At 40.2% G+C, this 11929-nt stretch overlaps 1 protein-coding gene and 1 long non-coding RNA gene across 5 annotated transcripts in view; one reads left to right on the top strand and one right to left on the bottom strand.

The window, feature by feature from the left end:
• LOC111243290 (Ig-like and fibronectin type-III domain-containing protein 2) overlaps positions 1-11929 on the bottom strand; it is a 68064-nt gene that overhangs the window by 16569 nt on the left and 39566 nt on the right. For all 4 annotated transcript variants that reach the window (XM_086977025.1, XM_022788642.2, XM_022788898.2 and 1 more), the window contains exon 2: positions 3743-4038. In XM_086977025.1, the coding sequence (XP_086833151.1) occupies positions 3743-3863 (121 nt within the window). In that variant the 5' untranslated portion in view covers positions 3864-4038. The remainder of the gene's footprint in view (positions 1-3742; positions 4039-11929) is intronic.
• Positions 42-5570, top strand: LOC147758544 (uncharacterized). The gene is made up of 4 exons (XR_015318771.1): positions 42-1345; positions 1764-1833; positions 2890-2925; positions 3647-5570. It is a non-coding gene; the product is annotated as an uncharacterized LOC147758544 (long non-coding RNA).

Raw genomic sequence — 11929 nt, 5'->3', positions numbered from 1 at the left:
GTTTGCATGTTTATAACAAGACGTAAGCGACGTCTAGAAGGATTGAACTACATGGGCATTTACGGGAGGAGTGGATAGTACGGATGCAGCATGTCTTTTGTGAGCAGCTTCGACTAACGCATTCTCCTTACACATACGTTAAATAAGATTGGCTGCATTAGTAGGCGCGCCTTACTATCGTCTGTGGCTTCGCAGAGCGCTGCGATTAATGTTGCCAGTTCAGTCTATTCAACAGAGCCATCATCAGCCGAATCAACGTTGTTCCATTCCGTTGGCAGACACTCGACGATGCAGAACACTCAAAGAGTGAAGGGACGTTCAACAGTTTTCCTTATTCATCATTTGCGTGTAACTATCCTCCAGTAACCGACAAAGCTATCGTAATTGTGCTTTTTCAGAGTGACTGTAATATTTCGCAATGTCGAGTACGGTGAAGGGAGTTATTCGACAATGTTTCTCTGTGTAGGGCTCGATTAGAACGTTTTTAGTGACTCAAGGCTGTTTTTTATTTGCTAGCTCGTGGCTACTGCTTACACAGCTTGGTCGGTATCTCTGAACCCTCAAATTCGTATTGCTTGATAGCTATTTAAGTAATATTTTCATGAATATTGCCTGAATAGCAACGTATGTTTGGAGAAACGCGTTGTATATTGTATTGAGATAGTCAACTGTCATATGGATCATGAGCAAATATTTTGTTTACGGCGTCGTTAAGTAAAAAAAAAACCAAAAACGATCCGTCTTAGTGATCGCGTTTTCGTTATTAAGTTTTCTGACTATGTATACACTTTTTGTGTACCGTAAAAACATATATGACATAGTTATTTAGAGCCCATAAGCAGTGAACGAATTCCGATCTAATGAATCCTCGGCTAAATTACACAGATGGAACATCCTACTTGTATAGAGCATATAAATTTATAAGTATATATTTAAAATCGGTAATATTGTTGTAATATAGTTTCGCTTTTGACACGATCTATTTATTTACGATGCTTGCATTTGGAGCCTTCACTGTCAGAGGTTTTCCATTTTACAACTAAATGACGGGGTGTGCCTCTACTGATAGTGATGTGAGGGCGTCGTTAGGTATTGTTAACCCATTTTTAATCTGCACAAGCAGTGCTGCGTCGATTCCCGAAAGGATCGTCCCCATAGAAATTCTCTATTACAAAGCTTAGTTAACACAGTGTCTTTTCATGATTTTTTAGATCGTCCCTCGGTTTGGAGTGCCTGGAATTTTCTAGAGACTTTGGTGTCTCTTTGGACACTGCCACGAAAGCTATTAGATGCGCTTGTTTGGTCTCGCAGCTACGCAATCTCCATATGTGTTCTTTTGTCTTTGGTCAACTTCCTATTTATCACGCAAATACTTTTTTTGTGAAAAAATATTCATAAAAATGTTTGGGGTAAAAAAATGTAGATATACGTAAATATTCTACGAAAACTTTGTGCTCAAACAAATATTTTATGTGAATTCGCCGTCCAAGTTTCTTCTCCACCTACGAAAAAAGATACTATATTCTATTATGACTGAGCTCATACAAATATTTAGTGCTTGCAAAAACAACATTTTTGATTTTTGCGAATCAGATAGGATCTGGCTGAACGGTGGGATAATAACTGGGCATGTCTGCTATCTAATAGTGCTGATGGAAATAATTATTATTCTGATCTTATGATCGATCTCCTATTTCGCAGCAGGTGGCGTGCGCATTGGAATGGAGCTACTGACGATGGTAACAGTTGCCATTAAATTCCAGTTACGGATGGTCGCTTCGGCATTCTGAGTCGAGGAACTTCGATTCAGGCGAAACACTCAACGCTAAAGATGTATGGAACACGTATGGCAAAATGCGCACGCAAACATCCCGGCAATAGGATTAGTATAAGTGAAAGGGCGAACATAATATGGCTCGTGTTGTCGCCACAGCTGTTGTTGTTTCTGGCGTATTGAAGTTCCGTCGAGTGTTTACAACTGGCACAGAATTCTACGCAGTTGTAGCTTCGGCCTTGGCATCAAATTTTACCGCGTCTCTGTTGTAGTGAGTCTCCATTGCGTGAATAGGTGTGCTGTGTATGTGTGTATTTGTGTGCGCGTGCATGTGTCTTTGTGTGTGTGTGTGTGTGTCTGTGTATGCGTCTGTGTGTATGTGTGTGTGTGTGTGTGTGTGACTGTAAGTGTTCGTGGTGAAACGCAGGAAGTCATAACTTACGGAACTACTCAGTTTCTGAGCTAATCAGCAGCTGTACTGCCAGAACGAGGAACTATCGTCGCACAATAATCAAGAGATTCGCTATTGTTGTCAATAGCTTTCCCCCTTTACCAGAAGGAGTTGGAATCGTTTGCTGTTGGAACGCTTGAATTAAACTCTAAAAATAGGATATAGGGTCTATATTTCATAAGAAAAAGATTAAAGCAAATGACACTCTAATACATGAATATTCACATTTGTGAATATCACTAAGAAAAGTCTAGAAATGAAAAATAATGGATTCGCAAAGTAATTTAAGTGGCACAAAAACACACTTTTTTGGGGTCTTGATTAGGTATGGACAATCCACTTGCTAAAATGTTTGCGCCAATTAATGGTATAAAACATGGCTCAGCAAAGTTCTAGACTATTTCCACGGGAAATTCTTAGACCTTTCTTACTTCGCGCTAAAGCGAGATTCAATTATGACAAATATTATAATTGAACGTTGAAAGACGGATAATGGGCAAAGTTTTTTAGTTAATCTATGAAATTCTTCTAAATATCTGTAATGCCTTTAAAGGTTCTGGCCATTGGTAGAGCTACGAATTCTGATCTGACATGTACAAAGCAGTGTGAAGATATAGTATTCTCTCTGGTAACCGTTTTCTCTACCATCTCCAATTTCTTGTAGAAAATGATAACCGTTTTGTCCTACCACTTGGTCCAGGTAGGTGAATGCATAGATATTTATGGCAATCCTTGCTGTTCATTGAGTCAATGTTTAATTCGATTTAAAAAAACTCTCTTGTTACGACTGAGAGTGAATTTCGATATACTTTATTTTAATCCGTATATGCTATTTCTAAAGGTCGTCAATTTACAACATATTTCAAACTCACTTATAATCATGATCCAATATCCGCCTATTTTTCTACCTTCGCTACCTACTTACTATTTTCTATACTAAATATTTCGTCGCTCTTGGACATTTATCATTAGACGGTTAGCTCCCAGTACAAACCGAATTGTGTCTATTCCCCCGATTGAACCTAGACCACTGCGTATCCCTTGGATTAGAAGGCAAACACGTTATCCACTAATCTTATTGTTGTACATTACCTATACAACTGAGCTAACTTCTGTGGAGACGGTGCCACAGGATACTCTACAGTCACACTCAACGCCACCACAAAATTGAGGTGTTCATTTCTGCCGCATTTTGCTTTCGCCCATCAATTCTAAATAAGCGTAAATTTTATTTGGTTATCTAGGAATACAAGTTTTTACCTATACTGCTATGCGAAGGTTTTTTGTCGAATACTACATAGCGATAACATTTAGTAACTGGTAAATGGATTCACTCTAGCTCTGTATTACGGTGAATTTAATCATAGGATTTTGAAATAATGCGCATGCTTGCAAGATATCTTGGCTTTTTGTGTTTACAGTTAATCGGTGGCAACATTGAGCGCGTCATTAATTTAGCAATTTTCATCAATATCGTACACAAAAAAATGATCAACTAGGCATATTAGCGTACTCACAGTTTGCGACGAGCGACTTAACTGAGAGCGTCGCTACGACTAGAGTCACTCTGAGCAGGTAGTTAGAAAAGGGAGATAATCTTCTCCTCCCTGTTCTGAGACTTTCCCAACTGAGATCCATAGCTGCGGCTGCGAGCAACCTGCTGCCGGATACGGCCACGTAACCTTAGGCACGTCCCTTCACCGCATCACTCGAGCGCGCACCAAGTTAGCTGCCAATCTCCGTCGACGTCTCCCGCTTCTAGTACGGCCAAGTCCCGGGCCCAATTCTATAGCTGCACCACGCACCGGCTTTCCTAGAAAAAGATATTTAATCTTCATAATCAGATTGTTGCATGTTCTTCTTTTTTATTCCTCATTTTTGTATTTTTTCGTTGCATCCTCCATGATCAATTAAGGGCTAGATGGGAGAAACGACATTAAGAATCAACAAGGCATGACACACTTACATCTTGCTCGCAACGCACAAACGAACAGGACATGGCTAACTTAGGCGCGTGCCATAAATAAGTGCGTTTGTGTAAATGAAAGTCGAAATTTCATATACCAAACGATTTAACTAGGCAGGCCTCGTTTTCGAGCCACTTTCGATAGAAGGCTTGCCACATTTTTTATTAGCTCGGCGAACGATCTTTTAAGGGCAGGCAAACGTGAAATCCTGAGCAGAGGTTACTTATGCAAGGGTTGGAATTAGCAAAGGCTGCATAATGATGTGACACGCATGCACAACAGTCATTGCTCTCTTTTTTCAGTAAACAACAATGTTTCCTTTGTTTTTCATGCATGTTGATGTAATAAAAAGAGTAGAATCTATGATCCTATCGTTACTGTTTTGCGTTGCACTTTTCTATTGCTTATACGAGCTTCTTGATGTATTTTTTAAATAAAAATAACAACATATTTCAAATTGGACCACGTGTATCTACAAAATGACGTACTTATGTAGAGTGTGCCTGCCACCTGTAGCAAAACGCTTAAGGGATAGGCACGCACATGAGACGGCGCTACACCTTGGCGTAAAGATAACACCATATCTGCTTAGCTTCAATTGGTATTCCGTGAGTGTAGATTTATAAGAAAGTTACAATTGGCAACAGTTGTCTAACTGACTGATGTAGGGCACTTTGTTGATCGTGGCAAGCAACCTTTCGCAACTTTATGAATTTTAAACAGGTTACATCCCGAGCGCTGTAAACCATTGAAATGCAATATAAGGTACCGCTCAATAATGCGGGGCTAATGTCTAATTTAATCATAGTTAGAACTTGGCTTTTCAACTTAAATTTGGAAAGAACTTAGCGGACGATTCAAGAGACTTTGACGGAAACCCGTTTCAGCGCTTCGCTATCGTCAATAATATGCGGCTAAATGTAGCTTTTGAGATTGCAAATTTCAGCAAGAATAGCTTACAAGCTTTACCCTACATCTTTTAGCTGGATAACTAGTTAATTAACTATTCTCCTTTTGTTCTACTTTCTTCTTGTCATGCCTGAAGTGTGTATTACACTAGACAATTTCTTTGAAGGCCGTTTTTTTTTACTATCAGACATTTTCTCGGATTCAGTGCATTAATTCCCATAAAGACAGCGTGTCTTAAACTGTTTTACATAATATATGTCTTCTACACGTGCGATACCGTTTCCAAAAGTGGCGCCTGCGTACTGAAGTTAGTTGCTTTGGAATCACTGACATACAAGAAATTACCTAAAAATATCGTCTGTCATACCTATAGGGTTTTGTTTATTTGGTATCGCCTCTTTAGGTATCGCCAACGACACGCACTATACGACCTGTGTGAATAAAGAAATTTATCCCTTTTCGTTGGGTAGATATTTTGTTTTTTATCTCCAGGAACAGTAATGTTTATTCAACATATGAACAAATAGATAAAAGCAACACTTGTTGCTTTGATAATCTGGTGGATGAAAAATGGTATCCGTTCATAACGTAGATAACCTTACCACGAACGTAATACATATGGATTTCCTAATATTTTTCTTGCGATGTTTGTGATTATATTTCAACTACAGAAAACAGTTGACGGGTTACTGCAAGTTGGTTAAGAGTTACGAGTGTAATAATGGGAAGCAATAGCGACACATTGCGAATATTAGCGGCGTGGCCAGCGATTTCGCGTCGTCCTTACTTAACCGTTAATGTGTTCCATTTTCAAGCGAGTGGCTCTTAGATCATAACGACGAGAATAATTGTCGTTAGTTGATGAATAAGTAATTCTTTCTGGCGGACTTTTTTGGGCCCGAGTAAAAATTTCAAACGGTTTTTGGTAAAGCTGTTTACCTGGTCCTTAAAACAGGCAGTCCTCAAAACACTGTGTAATATTTGTTTATCTGCTTGAAACCTCGTTTTTAATATTTATGTAATGCTGTTAGATTTAATCAACGTGTAAAAAATATTCGCATGGCAAATTTGATTTAAATTTCCCAATAGCTGAGAATGTAGGGAGAAGTAAATTAAGTAGTATATGATTAGTAGACATTTTGTGGCAAATCGTATGGACGATTTGTTCGGTTTAGGATTTGCTCCATGCATGCTATCTGTATTTGTTGTGTTTGAGATTAACTGATTTCTCCGAGTCGCAAATACCTAATTTTTGTAAGCTTTCCAATGTTTACTGTTGTACAATTGTCCACGATTTTCGTGACAGTAAAATTCGTAGAAGAAGCGTACGATATTTTTAATCATCTATCAATTAGGCTCAAGCGGCTTCTTTTCTTTGGTGTTATTTGATTTCGCCACCTGCGGACTTCAGCTAATGCAATCTGGCTATACTGTCGTTATCATCGCAAATTCGAAATTTCCTTCGTGGCGCTGTTGTTGCTCCTGAAGCTGGCGCCACCACATACGGAAAATGTTATTGGTTGGTAACGGCAAATCGTGGCTGTAGGCCATACTCTAGCTACAACGAACAGGGACGACATTCTCATCGTTGTCGCTATTGACGTTGTCGCCGTCGTTGCCATGTTTGGGCTACCGATGAATCAGTTGGTTGCGGTTGATAGGCGCAGCCGAAATCGGGGATTATTTGTTGATTCGGTCATTTTACATATTTGACTCTCCTTTTTTTTTCGATATGATAGCAGTCGATAACCTCGTTAAGCGGACATCGTCCTTTTTGTTTGAGACGGACTACAGAATAATGATAAAGGGGTTGATTTTTTTTGTTTTTAAAGTGACCGCATTTATTATACATGTACATTTACTATATACGAAGAAGCTATGCATGAGATAAGTTAAGAGATTCCCGGAATGGACTTTGCAGGTAATAAGCAATCAGGCGAAGGAGACCAATTAGCAGAGGAAACAGACGTAGCCAACGATTCAATGTTCCTTTATATTATGTGGATTAATGATCATCTACTTCATGCTCGGGAATACCAATCTGTCTATTTATTAAACAAAAAAACTATCTATACACGAAGCTCAACAGGGTTGGGGATGGTAAATCTACGTCTGGGCTTTTTTGCGCTAGCTTTTTCACAAGAGTGGATTCAGGACAAGGCTTTAGACATACTACACTTTTAAACAATAGTTGATGCCGTTGTCACCGTGTTTGTCGTTCCTTTAAGTCAATGCTTTTACCGTGCTGAACCATGATGGTAAGAGCACGTGCTTTTTGTTTTTCTTCAAGTCACTACCGCTGACTTGAAGGTTATTTTTAAACATATGGATTGAACAAATTTCCCTCCATACAGTTTCTACGTAAGTTGAATTAATTAAGCATCACAAATAACACACAGACTTTTTATTCCTTGTTCATAGAAATACAAGCGTCATGCATGGGAGCGGCACCGCGTTGTGTCTTGAATATACGTAAAGATCACAGTTTCACTCGTTTCTCAATTCCTTATAGCAGCTTTATGTTTTGTATTGTCCGGCTCTGGCGGTGCTGAGCTTTTCCTTCTTTTTAAAATTGTATAGTATATATAGTTGGTGAATTTCCTTGTTGTTCTTCTTCTGGTTAATGAGTGTTCTTAATCGTTTCCCTTTTCGTTGTTTGTTTCGACATTGTTAGACGATGTGGTCGTCGTCTGGAAGATTGCCACAGGATTAGCTGAAAACAGTCGTTTTGTACGATCGGCTTTCCTCGATTGCATCGCAGTCGTCGTCATTGTTGTCGCCTACACCTATACGAATTAGCACCATCATGTTTTCAGCTTAGCAAAATAACAACAAACCCAACAATCAGTACTCCTGCTAATCGCCCATAGCTAGAAAATTATCGTTCAATGTACCGAGTAACAAAAAAGATACCTGCAACTAATTATGCGTGAATTCGTTTCATGGAAACTTAACCAGCTACTGGTGCATTACACGGTTAGTTGTATGTGCGTGACTTTAACTTTTCAGTTTTTTGTTCCGCCTCTTCGGTAGTTACTCCCTTATAGAATGTTAGATACTTTTCGATAAAGTATTTTTGTCAACACGAAGGCAGGCGTGTTTGTGTGTGTATACCACAGTGTAGTTTTGCATATCTTGCAATGCTTTAACGTCACTACCTGCATTTTTATGAACATTATTGCGAGCATATACCACATGTTATAATTGTTACCCTTTCCAGTTATTCAAGTCGTGTTATCAAATCGCTTAGTATATAAATTTACGAGGAATGCTCGCCAGAATGATATAATTGTACAATTTGTCTGTTAGAGACCTCTTGCCATCGTTAATATGAACTGCTGTTAAACAGCATTCAATTTGAACGCCATTTTCCAACTAATAGTTATCGCTGAAGGGGGTTACGTTTCGAGAGGCGCACACAGCAGATAGAGGCAGCAGTAGCTACCGAGCTACAAAAAGCCTGTGGCACATTATAATGCGCAATGATATCCATCATTACGAAAAAGAGACAGCACTCTGGCTCGTTTTTCACTTACCCTTTATCCTATAAACGTACGTAGAGCTGACAAAACGGAAACCACCCGATTATCATTCCACGGTTGTGGATGAGCACCAGCTACCAGAAGTCGGCTTGTTTTTATTTGTAGCTATTCCACATACAACAGTTTTCTAAAGAGTTCTTGTTTCTCGATATTTCCTAATCCTTGCCTAGCCTTCCTCCACAACATGTCAATACATATCACGAGAACCATTTATGGCATCTTTTTTCATATAACTCCTACATCGTAAGGTTTCTGCATAAAGTAGGATTTAGATTGCAATTGCTCTCTTTGGACAGAAGTTTAAATGATTGGATCAGGTGCTGTTCACAACTGGTACAAGCCAACTTTAAACCACAAATTGACCTCATCTGTACTATGGCCGTTATGTGGACGCCTGTATGCGCCTATGCTGACAAACAGCATTTATCAGTGCACATATAGTAAACTATAATAAATAACTTTTACTAGTTTTATTGTATGCAGCAGACTGGTAATGAAACTGGTAGTAACTGGTTTTGAGAAACGAGAGAGATTGTTTTATGCTAGCTTTGTAACCATCGTCCCTTTTATAGTGTACTACTATGGCAACGTGTATTAAACCAATGTTTGAAAAATGGTGGGAAAGTTTAATTACCTTCTTCTAGTTTTAGGCGGTCTAGGCAGAGACTCTTATTTGTTCGTTAACGCATCGACACGTTGCTTCGCTTGGATCGAAATCCAAGTCACACAGGCATTTATCCATTAGGAGACGGAGACACACGCGCTCCATGTTTGTTTGTTTTGTTTGTTTACGGAAGTAAAATCGTTATGCTGGCAACGAGAAGTAAATAGGCATCTGTTAGGTGACAATGACTTCCCATCAAATGTAGCGAGCGTTTTTTAAGCGGTGCATTTGCCTGCTAGTTGGAACACCCTTCTCCTTCAACAAACGGTCGATTCAAATCCGAAGTTTTGCATATGCATTTTCTGCTATTCGTTGCAGTAAGATCAACTGCTATTGGCTTTATCACATGAGCGGTATTTTTTTTGTTGTTTAAAGCAGGCCGTCAGCAACAGACAAAGGACGAACAAAGCAGATGAAAAAGAAAGGATCAGTCGACGGTTTACGAAGCCGTCGTAATGATTACCTGCCATACATAAAAATAGATAAGTATATTGACTGCAATATCGTACTAGCATCCGACCACCGTTATCGTTGCCAGATTCAAATTGTGTCAAGTTTAGAGATCTATAGCAGCAGGCACGAGCTATCTGCATGCATTCATAAGAGCCACGAGAGCGTTTTTGTGGAGCCATATTTAGCAGATCCGCGTCTAAAAGAGGCGTCACATGTCAATAGATACGTAAAGCTGTGCTGTGATTGTTTAGCTCTGGTATCGTTGTCGTTGCTATTGGTAGTGATATTGCTGACGGTGCGCTTAATTGAAACGTGCGCTCAGCAGCTCGTAAAATAGTCATCAGATCTGGCCAAAGGTGCGATACGAGATTCTGCCAGTCCACGCCAACGCTGCAATGTGGAGCTCGGATTTCGCCATTGCAACAGGTTCATCATCACTCATCACCAAGTTCGTAGGCAGCTCTGCCATTGCTGCTTCTGGCTAATCTGAGCATCTTTTTTAGGTCCTCTGCCCGTCTATTTTCCTGCCGAACGGTGTGGATCGCAGTCGCGATGCGGGGGGTCGAGCACTAAACGGCAACAGTAAAAACTGTCACTACTCTGTCACCCACCCCTGTAAGGCACGCCGGCTGCGACTTATTGGCTTCTGCTGCTGACTGCAGCCATCGTGGACCATTATAAACGGACAGACCAGCGGTTAGGTTGGACTCGTATCGGGGGCAAGTCCTTGGTGCTATACCTAAGAATAGGTCATTCCGAGGATCTGTCCACATCAGATGAATAACTAGTAGTGTTAAACGTAAAAAAAAGGAATTTCCAGTACCGCTACTATAACTGCAACGACAACTACTGTCACCACTATTGAAGGCTACGCCGCACTACACAGTTTTCATCATCTTCTCCTCTAGGGGTCCATACCCTTCTGCCCTTAGATAAACACTTCTTCCTATTTCGTCATAGATGACGATCAGCGCACGACCCCAAAATCCAAGGCAGGACACAAGAATTGTAAGAAATTTTACTTCAGTTTCTGCCTCCTACTCACTTGCTAGCTATGGTGACCACAACTACTTCCCGTACGCCTGCAGGCGTAACTGAACTACTGCAGCAGCAACAGCAGCGGTAGCAGCGCCCGTTTCCGCCCTAACGCTAATCGTAACAGTATTTGCTTAAACAGCGGGCGTGACCACACTCGTAGCGCTGAAGAAGCTATAGGGGAAAGTGGCGATGGCAACGGCCAGTGGGGCTTACGGCGTTGACTATGCGCAGCCATGACCAACGACTAGACCCACTGTCTCCAGTAGCACTAACTGCATGAGGGGATCGTCGTCTGGGATCACTGGTTTTGTATTTCGAGCTAGAGGCCAGCGAGATAGCTACAAGAGGCGAAGTCCTGCTAGCGCCGCCGATCACGAATTTTGCTATTCTTTTTACTCGTCTTTTTTCGTTTCTACTTCTATGGCAATGGCTGCAGCTGACGGAATAACAACGGTTGCAACAGGACGCGTTAGCTCATTTACCCCTCAGTAATAATCATCATCGCCGTCATTGCCATCATCAACGTCATCTTCAATATCACCTGTAGTAAGAGTAGTTTAAGAAAAGTCGTAAAAATCTCCCGCAGTTAACCCACATGAATTTGTCGCACCTATAAGTCATGGCTTAGCATTAAAATGAGTGAATCGTCGACAAATGACAGCATATTGATAGTATCGTATCGACGTTAGATCCGAGCGTGTGTTCTGCGTACGAGTATTTGTGGAGTGCGACTTTATGAGCCAAATATAATGAACAATGTTATTTGTAGAAACGAAAGTTCGACAGCATGGGCTAGCCATTTCAAGTAGTCGGCACTCCGCCGATATTTATTATATATTAATGTTAATAATACTGTATAAGATAATCGATAGAGACGTGCAAGAAAGCGTATGTATTATATCAAATTATATCTCTTTGTACGCCCTATTAAGACCGTGACAGAACCTCTGTGAACTTCTTATAGAGGTTGTTACAAACATGTGCGTTCAAAATTACGCTGACTCATAATGCGTGTAAGCTTCCCAATCATCTATATTATTAGACGCTTTTTTCGTCTGTTATTATTGTATATCTATATGTTTATTATTGTATATCTATATGTCTGTCAATTATTGTATATCTATATGTTAT

The sequence above is a fragment of the Varroa destructor genome, unplaced genomic scaffold (genome assembly GCF_002443255.2).
Source record: "Varroa destructor unplaced genomic scaffold, Vdes_3.0 BEIS01000001.1, whole genome shotgun sequence".
NCBI lineage: Eukaryota > Metazoa > Arthropoda > Arachnida > Mesostigmata > Varroidae > Varroa > Varroa destructor.
This window is presented reverse-complemented; position numbering and strand designations above follow the sequence as displayed.